At 43.6% G+C, this 19,218-nt stretch overlaps 1 protein-coding gene across 6 annotated transcripts in view; it reads right to left on the minus strand.

Annotated features, from left to right (window-relative positions):
- ITCH (itchy E3 ubiquitin protein ligase) overlaps positions 1-19,218 on the minus strand; it is a 340,605-nt gene that overhangs the window by 18,461 nt on the left and 302,926 nt on the right. For 5 of the 6 annotated variants that reach the window (XM_029614662.1, XM_029614661.1, XM_029614665.1 and 2 more), the window contains 3 exons: positions 12,757-12,916; positions 9,527-9,660; positions 932-1,072 (listed from right to left, as the gene is read on the minus strand). In XM_029614662.1, the coding sequence (XP_029470522.1) occupies positions 932-1,072; positions 9,527-9,660; positions 12,757-12,916 (435 nt within the window). The remainder of the gene's footprint in view (positions 1-931; positions 1,073-9,526; positions 9,661-12,756; positions 12,917-19,218) is intronic. The other variant, XM_029614667.1, reaches the window with a different exon arrangement.

Consider the following 19,218-nt stretch of genomic DNA (forward strand, 5'->3'; position numbering starts at 1 on the left):
TGAAGAGGGACCCCGCAGGGACGATGGCATGCATACTTTCCCTTTGAAAATTATCTTGGGGGGGGGGGGGGGGGAAGTATCCATGGAGATCTGTACCTCCTTTTTCTCCAGATACTTGATCCCTTCAAAAACTATGCTTTGTTTTTGCTTCCCCTGACTTGACTCTGCCTCTGAGCCTGCCTACTTTTCCCCTGGGTAAAAGAACCTGCATTTTTGATTCCCGCATGTATTTTTATTTGCGTGCAGGGTGCGCAATTCTCAGACAACCTGCTTACCAGGTAAATGGCTTTAGAAAATTGCCCTCACAATGGTTAATGTGTAAGTTTGAAAACATGAGCAAGACTGTACTTGTCTGCAATAAATGTCAACATAGGAAAAGCACTGAAATCAAAGAGACATGGATGCTTTTTGTATAATGTGTCTTTGTGATTCTGTTCTATTATGTACAGACAATTAATTAAAACAATAAAAAGAAGAGTAATTTGTGTTTATAGGGGAAGGGGTTGTTCTATTTTACTGCTTATTGATTACCCTTTTAGAGGCAAATCCATGACAAGTTGTACTGTAAAGGCAAACCAAACTTCCAGTTTATCAAGGAGAAACCATAGTCAAGAGATCGCTTTGTTCCCTGAGAAATAACTAGGTATATCAGGTCCAGAGCCAATACTGTGTTAGCACAGTTCCAGCCACTGTACTTTTTCTGGCATTGGCTGCCTACATTCTCTTTTTCTGCCTAGACAGTGAAGAAATTACCAGAGCAGACCATTACACAAAGGTTTAACAGATCTCTAATATTATTCAATATCTTTCCAAGGGATGTAAAGTTCTCACAAAACAAAGTATTTGAGAGACATGCAAGTCTTCTTCATGGACCTATAATATCCTGAACACATAAAAAGATATGCAGAATCAAAAGTTCACTAGCACTTGCCTGATGTATTCTTCTTTATTTTCCTCAGTAACCAGAATGTCTCCACCATTGGGTTTCAGCTCATGGCTCTGTACTTCACCCAGAATTTCTTTGTCAACAGAGAAAAACATTTCCAAACCACATTCTTCAATGTTGTTCTCTCTGTAAAGAAAAAACCCCCAAATGGCTCTCGTACGATCTAGTATACTGTACACTGGTCATGCTGTACAACAGTTTGAAAACTCAGTCTTAATACTTTTCTTCTTTACACAAATCAGAAAGCAAGTCTGAATTATCTGTCAACAGGGTTCTTTGTAGACAACAGGATATGAATTAGCCATTATATATGGGTGATGTCATCAAAACAGCACTAAACAAAGATCCAGTTCCCAGAGCTCAGTAAAACACTCTGAGCATGCATGGGAGTTCCTGCACATGCGCACTGCCTCATGAGCTCTTCAGTCTCTTTCAGAGCTTATGCTTTAATGAGGTCATTAACGCTTCAGAGATGTGGGCAGATATAAAGTATGGCTAATTCATCCTGTCACCATGAATTATCAGGGATCAAAGCTCAGAAATACATCTCAATGTTAATAATATAGTGAGTTATTATAACCTACACTTTTTCTTTGTGAAAAGCAATTGAATAAAGTATTTCTTTCTATACAGGAGAAAAGACCTCAGAAACCAGCTTGTTGATCACAATTTTCATTCAAGCTTTAAATAATCATCGGTCAAAAAAACCTCTGACCTCCCTATTTATTAATTCCTTTTCTTATAATAAAATCTTTTTTCAAAAAATTTTTTGGTGTAAATTATTTCTTTCAATATCTTTACATATGTTATTTATTTCTTGTGTCACCACTTTTCCTCCAAAGTATCATCTAAATTTGAAAACCACCATTGGAGCTATTTCATTTTATGTACAACTTTACATCCTGTAAAACTCCCAAGTGGTAATTCTCAACTTATCTTTTACATGGAGCTTTAAATAATTTCCAAACGCCAATGCCAATTGCCTTGCTGATGTGGCACACATTTTGGTATAAGAATAGCTGCTTCAGAGCAATGTTGCTCCAAAACTTGTTAAATCCAACTTTCTGCTTTTTATTGGACTCTTATAGAATTTGATGACCAATGGTAGTTTTCAAATTTATATGATGCTTTGATATCTGATTCAATTACTTTTCACAAAGAAAAAAGTGTAGATTTTAAGAGCTTACTATAATAACATTGTAATTCATCCTATCTACAAGCAAGCAGGTTTGCTTTCGCTGTCAACAAGCAGGCATGAATTAACCATTACGTGTGGGAATCCCAAGCTGGGGTTGCAGTGTGGAGCAACTACTAGAATAAACAAGCTGGACTCCACCAGTGGAGTGTGGGAACACAAACTACATATGAAATCAGCAGAGCCCAGATGAATTGACTGGAGACTTAGAAAGAGACATCTAACATGATTCTCTCCTGTGGAACTTTAAGCATAGTTGGCACAGCACTTTATATGTTCCCCAGATGACTATTTTGGGGCTCTGCTGATTTCATATGTAATTTGTGTTCCCCTGAAGAAGGAAGAAATTAGATCTTCTGAAACATTGCAATGTCGGAACCTCTTTACACAGCATCCCTAACACTTTTGGAAGCAACTTTATAGATAAGTGCTTTTTTGAGTTATGCACAAAGGAAGATTATATTGCACATAGCTTTTTTTTAATATGTGTTACACAAATTCAGAATGACTGGAGATTAAACCCATGCACTTTAAAAAGGTAGCACTTTGAGCCCTGATGATACTTATCATACAGTGCAATATGATGGTCATTCTGTCCAATCTGTCACACATCTTCATTTGATCTAGTGAGATCAGTTGTTTTTGTTATTTCAATGAAAGTGGCCATGAATTGAGTCACTGAAATCTCCATGGCTCTCCCTTGATGAGCCTTGACAGAATCTGTAATCTGCAAGCTAGCTAGCACTTAACAGTGCATGATACACTCTGCTAGCCAGTTAGAAAGAATTGGCAACTTCCTCTCCCAATTTATTGGTATTGATGATGAGGCTGGAGTCATCCTCAAGTAATATAGTTGCATTCCAAAACAGTGAAAAACCTTTTCTCCTCTGGGCACATGCAGTTTCAGAAAATAGGCTGCACAGCTGTTTGGTTAGTGGAATACAGATTCCACTTTTGGAAGAAATATAGGGCAAGAACATAAAACCAGTCTGTTGTAAAAAATTGCAGGTAAGGTAAATAGGAAACCAATGCTTGCAATTCACTTACTCTTCAAGCCAAAGTGAAGGCTACAAGGAACAATAACTTCCAGGTAAAAAAAACCTCCAAGTTCACACACAAATTTGAAGGAAGGTTTCATGAACTAAATAAGGCTATGTTGAGGTCCCAAAGCAGCGCAGGTTTACTGACTGGAGGCTTGGAATACCACAAACCTTACAAGAAATTTGATACTATCAAGTGGAGGAAAATCCAAGCCCCTTCCACTTGCTGGTGATATGATGCAATGGCAGTTAGTTTAACTTTAACTGAAGAGATGCTTAAGCAATCTGCTTAGATAATCTGCCAACATGTTTTGGACTCCTGGAATATAGATCGCCTGGAGATGAGCATTGTGATAACCGGCCCATGACCAGATTCGGGGGGCTTCCTTGCAGAGGATATACAAACCTGTGCTTCCTTGTTTCTTCATGCAAAGAACAGTCACCTGGTTGTCTGTTGGGATCAATATTCTCTTGCCCAACAGCAAGTGAGAGAATGCTCCTAGCATATATAGATAGCTTGGAGCACCAGCAGACTGATCTGCAGATGGCTCTTCACTGCAGACCATGACTCCTAGGTCCACACAACCTCTGTTTGCATACCCTACCCCTTGATGGAGGCGTCTGTAACCAGGATCAACTGATGCACAGTGAAAGGTCCACTTTGAGAACCATCAGGTCCTTTCACCACTGAAGGGATGCCTTCATCTCAAGGGTCATGAAGATCTGGTGGAATAACAGTTGATAGACCTGATCCCAAAGGCTTTGTAGAGCCCAATGAAGATCCACATGAACAGTCGAGCCAACAGAACTACATGCATTGCTGCAGCCATGTGTCCCAGAAGAACCAGGACCAATCTCACTAGCGCTTAGTTCCACTAAGGTAAAGAATATATTATGCCCAGCAGTAATGTGGCTCTTTTGACTGGAATACATGTCTTCCTCTGGACTTGAGACTATCCAAACTCTATAAACTGGATCCTTTGAGATAGGGTTAGATTGGACTTGGAGAAGTTGACTGGGAACCCCAAGATTAGAGGAGTCAAATGACTGCTTACTTTGAGGGACTCCAGAACTCTCATCGGAGATAGATCTATCATCAAACCAACCAATCATCTAGGAAAGGGAGAATGCAGATGCACAGCCACTATTGCAAAGTATCTGGGAAATATTCTTGGGGTCACCGAGTGGCCAAAAGGAAGCATCTTGTACTGGCAGTGCCCATTCCTTTACAAAAAACCTGAGGAACTTCTGATGGGAGAGGTGAATGGAGATGTGCACACAAGTGTCTTTCAGGTCCACTGAACACACCCAATTCCCTAACTGAATGAAGGGAAGAGTCATCTGGACTCATCTTGAATGTCTCCCAAACTAACAGTCTGTTCAGCCCTCACAAATCCAGAATAAGTCTCAATCCCCTGATTTCTTGGGGATCAGAAAATACCAGTAGAACCCCCAGCCACACTAAGAAGGGATAAGCTCAATTTATTTCTATTGCAGGAGTGACTTTATTCCAGCTTCAGGTGGGTGGATTGGGAGAGCTTGGAGATGAAGATTGAAGCCTGTTAGGATGGTAGAGGGTGAGAACAATGCAAATGGTAATCAAACATCACACGTTTCAGACCCATTGGGCCGTGGTGACCCCGATCCAATTTGGAAGAAAGGATGGGACCTTCCCCCATTAGAAAAAAAAGAAGGGAGGTGGGCCTCCAGGACGTCTAAAACTGGTACTGGGCTTAGGCCGCAATTTTTGCTAAGCCTTTTGCTGATGCCTTTCCCTCTGCCAGTCTTTAGTGGGCAGCTGCTAAAGAATAGAATGAGCCTGAGGGCACTGAAAAGAGCAGAAAGGCCATCTTTGGAAAATTTGACACTTGTAGGAAAAGTACTGCTATGCTTGGGCCAATTGCTCCTCTACTGCTGTTGACAACTCAAGATAATTATCTCCTTCCGCTTGTTGCAAAACAAGTTGTCCCCAACACAATGGAGATCTGCCAGATAGTCACATACATTTTCATGAAGGCCACTTGCTCTCAACCATGTGAGCCTTTGAGCTCCAACAGAAGCAGTCAAAGTCTTGTCAAAAACTTTGTACAAGGAGCAAATTACATGCTTCTCATATTCCTCTATATACTCTATAGCTTGGCAGAATTCCTACTTTTCCAGGTCTAACAATTCCAGCTGATTATCAATGATCTGGACACCAAACATGGATCCCTGGAAGACCTTATTCCCAAATGTGTCTAACATCTTTGGGTCCTTCCCAGGAGGTGTACAAAACTGGCAACTACCACCTCCTCATCTGTCAATCTTTGAAGGATCAATGTACTGGAATAGCTGGAATAGATGCAGCATCTGTGGGAGACTGAAGAAATTGAAGCAGCCTGAAAACATCTGTTCTCAGGTCTACATCCTTCCTTACACTACTATACAATGCAATAATGTCTCAGAGTATGTCTCCTCATGTTAAAAATCTTGGTGTCTGGTTAACAGCCTTTCCTTTCAACAGCAGATAAAGACTACCATCAAACCACTGCTCAACACAGAGGATTTGTATTCAGTTGTCCAGACTATAATTTTTCCTTCACTTGATTATTGTAATGTGCTTTTGCTTTAAGGGCCCTTCAATTGCTTCAAAATGCCAGTGTGTCTCATTTCCACCCCTGTGCTCTTTAGGTTACACTGGCTCCTGATTCAATGGTGAGTAAAGTACAAGATCTGTGTTATGGTTCATCACCTCCTTCAGGTTCAGCTTTTTCCCTTGGGCCAATGCTCTCCTTAAAATCTAACTCCAGCTAGAAATTACATTCCCTAAACAGGGGTATGCTTGACTTTTCTTTGCACAAATTGGCTCTGCTTCAGGAGACAAGGGAAAGAACATTCTCTGTTGCAGATATGGAATTCTGGAAATCTCTTCCCATCAATTTATGGCTTGAGACAGATAACAAAAAATTTAAAGCTGATCTAAGTCATACTTTTTTAAGCTAGCATATATGTGACCACATTAAACTTGTTTTTGAAAAACTTGTATGTTTTATTGTAAATCTCTAAAAGCTTTTGCACACCCGGCGATTCATACATTTTAATAAAGTGTAAAGTATAAAAGTGTACACTGATGGAGTGTTAGCCAGCTTATCTAGTAAACATGAGTAGCAGAGATCTTCTTGAGAACATATGTGCTGTGGCAAGTCAGGTATAAGGTCGGAAGAATCTCCATGGGATTTTTCTCCTCTCCAGACCATGGTAGTACACTCAGCCAAGACCCTGGTGATGATGATGGCAACCAAGGAGAAAACCTCTGCTGCTCTGAAGAAGAAGTTTCTGGAAGGAACTTGGAGCACATTAATGCAACTTCTTCCCCATCTGATCCAGGAAGCGAACACCTCTGCCTGGAAGAAGTGAGTCTACAACTTCATGGAGGGGATTCATTCTCACTGCTGGAAGCACCTGAGGTGACGTATGGACAGGAGAGGCTCTAACCTCCCTCTCTGATCCTCAGGGTTCATAGGCGAAGATATTTTTCACAAACTCAAACAGATGGACTCCCACAGGTTAAGGGACTCTGTGCGAAAGTTGGCAGAGAGACATCCCTCTTCAGAGACCCAACTCATCTCCTCTTCGCTAAGGCTTGTCAACACTGGTAGTGCTAAGTGGGAGCTTGAGACTGCAGTGGTAGCCATGGCCAGCTCCACACTGGATGCATCCGCAGCCAGGGCACTCCATGATAGATGTGTTGAGAGTTCCCGTTGATCAGCACCATGATTGGCATGGCTCTTTCTAAACTATGAAAGGACTTTTTCAATTTGGCACAGAAATGCTCAGCCCTGTCAAGGATGGGGGCCTTAGCAGGATGCACCATGAAGGAGCTTTGTACAGATGAGACAGATGAGTTTGGATAGACAAGGTGGCTCAGCACCATGGGATCTTCCAAGCCATGAACAAGGATGGCACCTGTGCTGGTAACTTCCAGTCCTAACGCGGGTTGAAGCCAGCTCTGTTCTTGGGGAGGACCGTGCTGATTGGGTAGGCTGCTTTGGCGCAGAGGGAGAAAGTCCCAGCAGGGATCCTTTGTGCCTTTTAGGTGATATTTTCTGCGTCACACTCAGCGCTTCACACTCCTATGCACCATGCTAAACTCCTGACCTGAGATGGACCCAGGAACCAGTGCCACCAGCGAGGGGCAGTCTTGCCCAGTAGTGGGAAGGAAAGGCATCCCACTTTGATTTTCTGTGTGAGAGTCCATCAATACCTTGCTCTGGGATAAGGAGCAGAACTGTTGCACCTTCCACATTGGCTCCCATTTTCAGATATCATGCTGCTGTGCCTCATACAGCAATTATAGTGGTTGGCAGAGTGATGATCCATGGCCAGGCAGCAACAGCAACCAAATGAGATTCCATGATGGATATCTGGAAACCACAGATGCAGGCCTTGAAGCTGCTCAACGCAGTCTTCTTGGCCTCGAATTTCTCTATTTCACACATTTTTATTTTGGTAAATTTGAAAAGTTCTGTGGAGGGGCCACAAAGGCAGCGGCTATAACAAGCAAAACCAAGGCAGAAAGACAAAGCCAATAAAAGAGGCCAAACAGCAAAAGTAGCAAGAAACTAGGAACACGTTCATGCAGTAGCTCAGACGAAGCAAGACTGAGGGGCTCATAAGGCAGCATGCACATGCAGGGACTCCCATGCTTCTCAATACTGAGATCTGATAACTAGGTCCACCTTGGTACCAATGGATGATGTTACCCATGAGTAATGGCCAATTCATGGCTGTTTGTAAACAGAGAGTAATAAAAATGCATGTTCTCTCATTTGGTTTCTATTACCAAAAAATACAACAAATTAGAAGTTTAAATCAGTGTTTCTCAAATCAGTCCTGGAATACACTCTTGCCAGTTGGGTTTTCAGGGCATCCACAATGAACATGCATATAGGGGAGGCCAGGGGGTATTCCAGGACTGGCTTGAGAAGCAATTTAACTGATAACTGATGAAAATATAATCAGTGGTGTTTTACTGTACATATATATTAGCAACATACATGTTCATTAACTAATTTACTAAATTAATGTTCTTTGTTCCTGTTTTACAGCAATAGTAATTTTCAAAGTCATGGCTATTTTTGTGACTATTCATTTTTCAATGAAATTTGGAATGAATAAAAGATGTAGCCTGAGATCCCTGGAAACAGAGAAGGTATTGTCAGTAGCATGGTATATTTACCTACCAGTGTACCCCAAAACCTTTCCCCCCTATAGAGATCATACAGTACTTTACGTTAGTCTCCATGTTCACTCAGTTTTCCTAAGCAGCATGCTGAGTAGGGTAACAACTGCTGCTAATGACAATGTTGATGCCAACAATTATCTACTAAAAACTTGCAGAGAGATCACCAATTCAAATTCATGCACAATAGGCCAATGATTTTTAGACTGTAACAAGTTAGCTATTACCAACAGACTGAATGTGAACTAGTGACCCTGAGGTGAAATACTCTGTTCTATTTTGGCCAATCTAATGAGCCATGTAGTCTTCCAGTTCAAATACATTTTGCAGTACCATTTCATTTTATTTAAAATATTTATATTCCGCTTGTTTAACAATGTCATTCCAAGTGGTTTACATACAGGTATAATTCTCTACAATATAACATATAAAATAAATTATACAGCTAAAAACAAACACATAATATCAATTAAAAGCATTACAAAATAAAACAAACTAATTTCTTTCTGAACAATTTAACATTCTGCACTTGCTTTTGTTTGAAGTGCACATCAGTTTACAAACTCAAACACAATTACTGAGCAGATCAGGCCAGCTGTTCAAACAAAGTGCATAATGGAAATCTGCAAAGCTAGTGAAAGAATGTCATCACTCTCTAAGCTGGCAGCAGGCATGTGCTCTGCCTCAGAAGCAAAGTGCACCATTAGGCTGACTGTAGTGCATTAATCAAATATGATTCTTATCAAACAATATCCTCTTGAGATGAGGGCATGAACAAAACTGTGCAAATCAATACGTGGTGTAATATTTCTAATGGCAAAAAGTATGAAGCAGTTCTGTCTACCCCATCTAGCCCAATATTTTATTTACCACCACAGGAGACATTTTTCATCTCAACTAGTAAGGTATTACAAAATATCTAAAAATTCTACATGGGAAGGAGATTTATATTATTATTTATTTTAAATAAAGGTTAGAAGATTTCCTCATTTTGGGGGGGGGGGGGAGAGAAACAATCTACATACCATCTCCTAAACAAAATAGCACATAAGAGTTGTCAGCCCATCTTACAACGTACAGCAATTTAAAACGTAACAGTAATAATAATAATGTCATTAACTTACTTTATCCAGATCAGAGAGTTGTAGAATTCTGGGTCAACAGATTCTAAATCTTTAAGTCCCACTGGTTTGTTTAGGATACGCTTGTAGAATGGCAAAGAGAAACCAGTATCTATAAACTTCCCATGGAACAAAGCCTAGACAACCAGAAACAAAGGCAGGGTTAATCCCAAGAATACCAACATACCCAGCAGGTGATGGCTTTCACATCAACCCATGAAAGATTCACTCTGCAAAGACTTGCATGCTATTATCTGTACATGTCTGGGACCAAGCAGTCCTTCATACCCATGTAAACTGCAGCATCACTGATGTGTCATACTGTTTGCTGTCATACATACTGTCATACATACTTTCCAATACAACAGTCTATAGATTATTTGCAAAAAGCAAAATTATTAGCTTGTTCTCCAATTATAGCAGTTCACTGGAATGTCACCCAAGTCGTATGACCCTGCTTTCGTGCAGAGGAACATCTAGGAAAAAAGCTTTGAGCATGCACAACAGGGAAATAAAGTTTGATGAAAAATATACATTTTACAATAATGATCATAAATACAGTAATGGACAAATTGACCTTTGACAAGGCAATTAACTTTCTACTGCCTCAGGAATTTAGAGCCCTATTTACTATCAGGCCGATACAGTACAGTGCGTTCCGGCGGAGCAAACTGTTAACCCGCATTTGGACGCGCGTTTGATGCACTAGCTTTACCCCTTATTCAGTAAGGGGTAGTAGCGCATCAAAAACGCATGTCCAACCTCCTCCCCCCCCCGAAACTAATAGTGCCTGCAACATGCAAATTCATGTTGATGGCCCTATTAGTTATTCCCGTGCGATTCACTAAGTAAAATGTGCAGCCAAGCCGCACATTTTAACTTTCAGAAATTAGCGCCAACCCAAAGGTAGGCTTTAATTTCTGCCGGCACTGGGAAAGTGTACACAAAAGCAGTAAAAACTGCTTTTCTGAACACCCTCCGACTTAATGTCATGGTGATATTAAGTCGGTGGTCCCAAAGTAAAAAATAATTAAAAAAAAAAAAAAGTAAAATCGGCCCATGGCTTGAAAACCGGATGCTCAATTTTGCTGGCGTCCAGTTTCCGAACCCGTGTCTGTCAGCGGGTTTGAGAACAGACTCCGGCAAAATTAAGCGTTGGCTGTCAAACTTGCTGACAGCCGCCGCTCCGGTCAAAAAGGGGGCGCTAGGGACGCGCTAGTGTCCATAGCGCCTCTTTCTACCGCGGGCCCTCATTTAAATACTGAATCGTGCACACAGGAGAGTGGCCTGTGCGCTCGCCCGCTCTCCCGTGACTTTTACTGAATCGGCCTGTGTGTATTTGTAGAGACTGGATGGGAGAAAGGCTTTAGTAAATAGACCCCTTAGGACTGTAAGCCTCTGGGAAGAGAGAAATACCTACAGTACCTAAATGTAACACACCTTGAGCTACACTAAATCTAAATATGAGATTAAATACATAACTGTTATACCTGGAAAACTACACAGTGCATGTCCATACTGAAACAAATGAACTAAAGTTAAGCAACTGCAGCAAGCATTCAATATCACAGTATCAGATATATTGCAGACAGTAAAAAAAAAAATCAAACAACATATTTGTTTTTTTGTAGGGCAGACTATAGAAAGCATTCACATAATGTAGATTAACATGAGATCATAGTAATGTAAACTGTGCTTGGCCACCAACAATCTTTGGGTACTGACCTGATTGATTTCTGGAGAGGTCAAGCCTTTTGGTACCAATAGAACTATCTTGTGGCCTGTGGAGTCACTTGATTAAAATACTTGTTGATTCTGAGTGATTAAGCTTGGACAGGCTCCTACCCTGAGGAATTTAGCAAAAGACATTTCCGGTAGAAGAGGGAACCACAGCTGTGTCAGCCAGTACAGCACTGTGTGGAGTATATACCATCTCTCTTTTTCCAAGTTTAACAAAATCCTCCACTATAAGAGGCAGGGGAGGAATGAAGGGAGAAGGCCTCTCTTGTTAGATTTCATTCCGATCTCTTCCTGCAGTCTCTGTTGAAGAAGCTTACAAGTAAAATTTCAAAACCCGGTGCGCAGAAATCCCAGGAGATACGTGCATGCGCCAAGCACATTTTCAAAATGGCTTAGCTACGCACGTATCTCCCGGTACGCACAGAAGAGCCAGGGCTTTGAAAAGGAGTGGACCGGGGAGCAGGATCTGGGGGTGCGAGGGCAAAGGCCAGCCAGGACAGCACCATTTTGTGCTGTCCCGATGAAGCATGCGCCGGCAGCTGGTCGGCGTGCACAACTTACTTCTGATCAGAGCAGCAGGTAAGTTTGTAAAACAACAAAAATTAGGGTAGGTAGGTGTGGTTTGGGGTCAGGGAGGAGAGGGGAAAAGGGAGGAAGGATAAGTAGGGGGTTAGGGAAGTTCCCTTCCAGTCTGTTCCTTTATTGGAGTGGACTAGGAGGGAACTGGAGAAAAACCCTGGTCCCGTCCGCGCTCATGTGTTAAAAAAAATCCACCCCCCCCCCCCCCCACACACGTGCTGATACAAAAATTGGGCACACATGTATGCGCGGGTATCAGATTTTATAACATGTGCGCATTATAAAATCAGCGCATCCATGTGCGGCTTTGAAAATTTACCCTCAAATATCTGATGTCTGGTCTACTGGGAGATAAGAAGTTCAGGGAAAACTTCCTACAATGTGACGCAGATTGGTTGAGCCAGAGCATATGGTTGAGCCAGAGCATATGAAGGGTAATTTTGTAACAGCCCGCCTGGGGCTGAATTCTGCATGTTCACAGTATATGTGGACTTCGATCCTAATTTTACAGACCTAAGTCTGCTTTGAAAATTAGCGGGACCCTGAGCACAGTAGCATGACACAGAAGTGCATATTTACGCCTGTTGGAGAGCAGCTGAAAATATCCACACGAACCTTTACATGCATACTTTCAAAAATCAAAAGTACACATGAAAATATTTCCTCGCCCCCCCCCCCCCCCCGAACTCCATCCTTGAAAATGCCTCTTGGTAGTACACATAGAGGTACATGCAAAATCGTTTCTGTGCATACTTTAAAGCATACAACCCTGGGGTGATTTTCAAAAGTCTATTTACACATTTGGCTATTTACTGTTTTTGGCTTTTGAAAATTACCCCCATTAAGTCAGCAACATTTGCTAATGTTCAAAGTCACTTGCTAAGGGGATCGATTATTCTGTCTTTTGAACTTACCATGGCAATGAACCTGCCAATAAAGCGGAAGTATTTCAGATGGTCAGGGTTGATGTAGGAGGCTGGGTTAATTTGCAAGCAGTAATTATCCTTCCCTGCATATTCAAATAGGCAATACATTGGGTTCAACACTTCATGAGACAACAGAAAGAACCATTCCCTGAAATCAAGAGAGAGGAAAAAATCCATAAGGTGTACGTACAGGTGAGGACATATACAACATGGACACTTCAGTGTGCATCTTAGCTAATTTTCAAAGGAACTACTTGAATCTACTTGAATGCAATATAAAATAAAATACCACCTTTTTATTGGCCTAACAATGCATTTTCTGATTAGTGCTCGGGAGTTAACATTCCTTATGCTCAGGTTCAAAAATGGAATGAACAAAAATATATAGAAATAAGAAGGTAGGTGAATTACTCAAAAATAATAGTTGAACAAAAATATGACATTTGCTAGAAAACAGAAGTAAATCATAAAATGCATTCCAATGATAACGTAGAGAAAGAGGGAGGGGGTTTGTTGTGTTAGAGTGATCAGAAGGTGAGAATGGCACAAATTCCTGTAATATACCATGCCAGCACATATCACAGGACCCCACAGTTACTCACATGAGAAAGAACTTCAACACAAAGCAAGCCTTCTCATGCTCCTCCTTTCATCTTTCCATGTGTAAAATCCAGTTAAGTGCGCGCTTGGTGTTTGACGGCAGTGTGGACTGTAGACGGGCAACTTGTACATAGTCCTAAATAATACTGGACAGCAGCACCAAAAACAATGATGAGCCAGGCAGAGAAGCCAGGCCCTGCTGGAGGAACCTGTGGTAGCACCGAAGCATCTATGTGGTGCAGCTGATGTGGATCCGATCCTGGGAACTGTGTAGCATGGTTTGCAGGGAAACCAGGCCCTGGTGGCTGCGGCAGAGAACCTGCTGCTGGACCAGGATGGGATGTGTAGGATGAAAGGAAGCACAGAAGAGGAGATGAGAAGTGGTTTACACTATATTTTACCCTGTCATTTTTGACAGGTTCTTCTAGTAGTGCAGTACTATTCAATGCAGAAAATGTGACAAGAAATGCTACATTGGTGAAACAGGCCAGAAGTTAAAGATAACAATTAACTTACACAGACCCAGATCACTGAGAAAACAGAGGAAACACCCTAAAGGCTCACTGACGATTTGACGACAACATTTGTCCCGCTGCTGAAGAACTTCTACTGGTCTGAAACCTTCTCAACTCCCGAAAAAGAGAGCAAGCGGGGAAGCTCCTCTTAATGACCTTCTTATCCTCCTGGAACTTATTGCCCTTGGTTTCACCCAGACACTTCATGAGCTGGTCTAGGTCCTCCCCAAAGAGCAGCTTGCCCTTGAAGGGAAGGTTACATAACTGAGTCTTTGACCACATCCGCCGACCAATTGCACAGCCACAGGAGGCGCCGAGCCTCCACCACCGAGACCATACTCCTAGCCGTAGTGCGCACTAGAGCATACAAAGCATCTGCCACATAGGCCACCCCCGCCTCCAGACGGGCAGCCTGTGTGGGGGACAGCACACCCAGAGATGCTTGCTCCTGCAGCCTCTGAATCCAAAATAAGCAAGTACGCAGCATCAAGCTAGTGTACACCACTGCCCGGAGGTTCAGCGCTGAGACCTCGAACATGTGCTTCAATTGGACCTCCAGCTTACAATCCTGGATATCTTTGAGGGCTGCCGCCCCTGCCACTGGAATCGTAGTCTTCTTGATTACAGCCAATACCGCAGCATCGACCTCAGGCATTTTAAGGCACTCCAAGTGCTCCTCTAGCAAGGGATACAGCTTCGCCATGGCTCTTCCAACCTTCAAGCCCACTTTGGTATGGGAAAGGCACTGGGAGGACCCTGCCAGCCATCAAGTACGGGGTTAATGCCCTCACTATCAGACTCCTCCTGAGTCAGCTTGACTCCTAATTCCTCCAAGACCTGAGGAACGAGTGGCCGGAGTTCCTCTTTCTTAAATAAGCGCACCAGCTGGGGATCATCACCCTCTGCTCCAGCCGCTTCCGTGAGGTCCAGTTCATCCTTGCCGCCATCCTCAGGAGGGTAACTCCTCGTCCGGGTCTCCCTCCAGCTCCGCATCTGGAGAGGCCACCCCCTCCTCTAATGAATCGTCAGATGCCTCCAGATCCCTAGGGTCTCAATCCAGATGAGCAGTCCATGACCCGCGATGCCCATCTAGTCTCCCCGAGGACGCTCAAGCTCTTTTGGACGGTCCCGAAGACGGCTCTCCTTGGGTCTCCACTGGGCTGCCTGACATGCCAGAAAGGCCTCGTGCATAAGCAGGATGAATTCTGGAGAAAACCCTGAGAAGCCCTCTGAAACCCATTCAGGGCTGCTGGGCTTGGAGACCTCTCCTTCCTCAACACCAACCTCACAAACCTGCAACGCAGGAGAGGTGGAGGAGAGAGTCACCAACTTGCGGTCCATTAGAGCACCCTGACAGTGATCCCCCACAGGAACAGCAAGGGGAGAGGTCTCCACCTTGGCCCCCCCAGACCAGGAAGCCCTCCGGGTCTTAAGACCCTTAGCAGAGGATCCACAGCCAGTGCACAGGTAAAGGGAGTTAAGGTGGGCTGACCTGGTCCCGAGGCCCTACAAGCCTCAACATGTGGTTTGTCTAACATCCTCACTGCTCCAGCGCCCCCGCTGCGAGCAAGGTCGCACCACATGGTCCAACAAGGCCAATCAGCAAAAAAGAGAGGGAAGGCCGGCAAGCACGGGAGCCATGCATGCACGAAAACAACTCTGTAGAACTGCAAATTGCAGCAGCAACACGGGAAACCCTGCTGGGTATCCTTCCAGCACCACGCAGTCAGCACGGAGGCCTAGCACATAGCTAAAAATTAACCAGCCTCCTGAATGGAAGATGCCGCTGCGTGCCAGAGCGATTAGGTTTCCCCCCACCCCAGGAAACCCCCCCACAGAGCACCGGGTAACCGCTGCTCCCCAATAGCCAGGGGACTGGCTCCCTCTTCGCGCCCCGAGGTCCCCTCCTGCCCGCTGCTAGCACCCTCAGGGAGGTATCCCCTTTATGGTGTTTTCCTTATTGTTTTTTTCTGAAAAGAAATGGCATAACACACTGCTGACTGCCTCGGGCCTGCATTGCAGGCCAACTCTCTTGGCTGCCCCTCTGCAAGCAAAAGAAAAAGTACTCATATAAAAAAAAACCAAAACAAAAACAACCCACCCCCAACAAACTTTACTTCAAAAAAAAAAAAACCCAATAAGGAAAACACCATAAAGGGGATACCTCCCTGAGGGTGCTAGCAGCGGGCAGGAGGGGACATCGGGGTGCGAAGAGGGAGCCAGTCCCCTGGCTATCAGGGACCCCAGAAGCTGCGGGCAACAACAGCCAGAGGTATCCAATCCCCTGTTCGCCCAGCTCAACTCGAGGGATGGCCCACTAAGGATCTTGGCACCTCAAGGAGCAGCTCCAACTCCAGATCAGTCAGGACTGCAGGTTGCATGATTGGTTATGTAGCAGTGCCTCAAAGTTTTGTTCTCTGTCTCCATCTGCTGGTAGGGGATGCATAAACCCACTTGCCTGGACTGATCTGGGTATGTTCAGGAACAGGGAATCTGACTGTAGGGGACAGCTTTGTGGGAAACAAGCAAAGATAAAACCAAATCTTGGATCTGGAGGTGGGGGAGAAGGGTGTTGCAAGGGGAACGCAATATGGAGGACCAGGGCCTGAGGGAAAGAGAATGGGAGAAGAGGAGAGAGGTGTCCAGGGCTGGGGGAACCAAGATCATGGTTAAGGAGAGATTGAGGACTTGGCATTAGGGGAGAGAAGACACTGGATATTGGGAGTGCAATGGAGCACAAGTAAATGTAGGAGGAAGGGGATGAGGCATGGCAGACTCAACACACAGGACAAAGATGAGAGAGAAAAGGAGAAATGGGGAAAGAAGAGCAGACAGGAAGAGGAAGAGAATAAATGAGAGAAGGAAGATAAAGTATTAAAATATCCTCTCTAAAGAAAGAAAGTGAGAAAGACAATATAAAGCAGAAAAGTAAAAAGGAGGACACTAGAGAGAAAAAACAGGAAAAAACAATGAGAAAAAGCAAAATGCTGATCCAGAAAATCAAGCCAGAGACTTCAAAGTTTGGAAAATTATTGCTTTATAGAGAATATTTCAATTTATCAATTTGTTAGTGTTCATATAGTGCTGGGATAGATACTACAGCTTGGTATAGCATGAACAACCTGGCCTAGGTCAACCTTAAGGTAAAAACATATCCCACCCCCCTAATGCCCTGTGCCTGTAAACTGGTCATATCAAAGGAGGAGATTTTTTTTTTTTACTCAACGCATAATTAAACTCCGAAATTCATTGCCGGAGGATGTGGTAAAATCCAGTAGTGTAACTGAGTTTAAAAAAGGTTTAGACAAGTTCCTGAAAGAAAAGTACATAATTATTAAGGTGGAGAAATCCACTATTTACCTCTGGGATAAGCAGCATGGAATCTATCAACCTTTTGGGATACTACTAGGTATTTGTGACCTGGCTTGACCACTGCTGGAAACAGAATACTGAGTTTGATGAACCTTTGGTCTGACCCAGTATGGCAAATAGAAATATTGGTTCTTATCTGCTAATTTTTGTTCCTGGAATATCACAGATTAGTCCAGACAAGTGGGTTTTGCATCCCTACCAGCAGATGGAGACCGAGATCTAAAAAGCTTTTCAGGCACTGCAACCAAGAGTGCCACCTGCAGTCCTTCAGTATTGTCCTGTACCCAAGCCAATGTACAGTCATCAACTACCTCAAAAACTTCCCCTCCTGGGGCGAACACAGAAACACAGGTTGGAGCCTCCTGAATTGAATCACTCACATCCAAGGACATTGAAAAAACAAGTACCATTAGGTCCAAGGTTCCAACTATATACAAAATTAATCTCTATTCTAAGGAACTAACTCCAACAATACAGTTTTTTGGAATCTAGGGGATGGGTCTCTGGACTGATCTGGAGTATTCCAGGAACAAATATTAGCAGATAAGAACCAATTTTCATTTCCTGTTCATACCCTAGATCAGTTCAGACAAGTGGGCTGTACCCAAGCTCCCCTACACTAGGCGGGAACCCAAAAGAACCGCTCTCAGAATACTTACCAAAGCTCACCTCCTCCGGTGCCTGCACATCTAGGCGATAATGCTTAATGAAAGTGTGCAGAGACGACCAAATGGCCACTCTACAAATCTCCTGTGGCGATACCAAATGACACTCTGCCCAGGAAGCTGCCTGCGCTCTAGTTGAATGTGCCCGTAATCCCATCAGGACAGTCTGACCCTTACAGAAATAGGTCGAAAAAAAGGTCTCCTTCAACCAACGAGCAGTTGTGGCTTTAGAAGTCTTGGTTCCTTTCTTTGCACCTCCGAACAAAATGACAACATGATCTGACCATTGGAAGCCATTCGTAAACTTAAAATATTGCAAGGAACATCCAGGAAGTGCAGTTCCTCGCAAGCCACCCCTCCCCCGTTAAACTCGGGAAAGCCGGAAGTTCTACTATCTGGTTGAGATGGAAAGATGAAACAACCTTCAGCAAAAACGAGGGTATGGTTCACTAGAGACACTCCATAGTCTGAAATCTGCAGAAACTGTTCTCTACAGGACAAAGCCTGCAGCTCAGAGATCCTTCTGGCTGAACAGATCACTACCAGATCACTAGCTTACTGCCTGTAAGGTAAGGTCCTTCAATGATGACTTCTGCAGCGGTTCAAACGGAGGACCACAAAGACCTTGCAACACCACGATTAAGTTTCAAGAGGGATACATCCTCCATAATGGAGGTCACAGATATTTGACTCCCTTAAGAAAACGTAATATATCCAGGAGAGATGACAACGGCCTCCCTTGCAACTTTCCTCGAAAGCACCCCAAGGCTACAACCCCTATGCGAAGCGAATTATAGGCGAGGCCCTTAGTCAAGCCATGCTGTAAAAAGGCTAGGATGTGGAGAACATTCACCCACAATGCATCAGTTCCTTCTCAACACACCAGGACTCAAACACTATTCATATCCTAACATAAAGCAAGCAATGTGGAAGGTCTATGTGCCTGAAACATCATAACGATAACACTCAGAGTACCCTCTTGATCTTAAACATCTCCTCTCAAAAGCCAAGCCGCGCGACAAAAGCGATCCACCCGATCCAAGAAGACAGGTCCTTGTCTGAGCCGACCATGCAGATGAGTCAACTTGATAAGCCCGTCCACGGCAAGATGAATTAGATCCGCAAACCACAGATGCCATGGCTACTCCGGTACCACCTACACCACCCTGCCTGGATGTTGCTCTATGTGCCGTAAGACTCGCTCTACAAGAGGCCACGGAGGAAACACGTACAGCAGGAACCCTGTTGGCCATCGCAGAACTAGAATGTCGATCCCTTCAGCTCCTGACTCTCTTCAG

This window comes from Rhinatrema bivittatum, chromosome 8 (genome assembly GCF_901001135.1).
Source record: "Rhinatrema bivittatum chromosome 8, aRhiBiv1.1, whole genome shotgun sequence".
NCBI classification, from domain to species: domain Eukaryota; kingdom Metazoa; phylum Chordata; class Amphibia; order Gymnophiona; family Rhinatrematidae; genus Rhinatrema; species Rhinatrema bivittatum.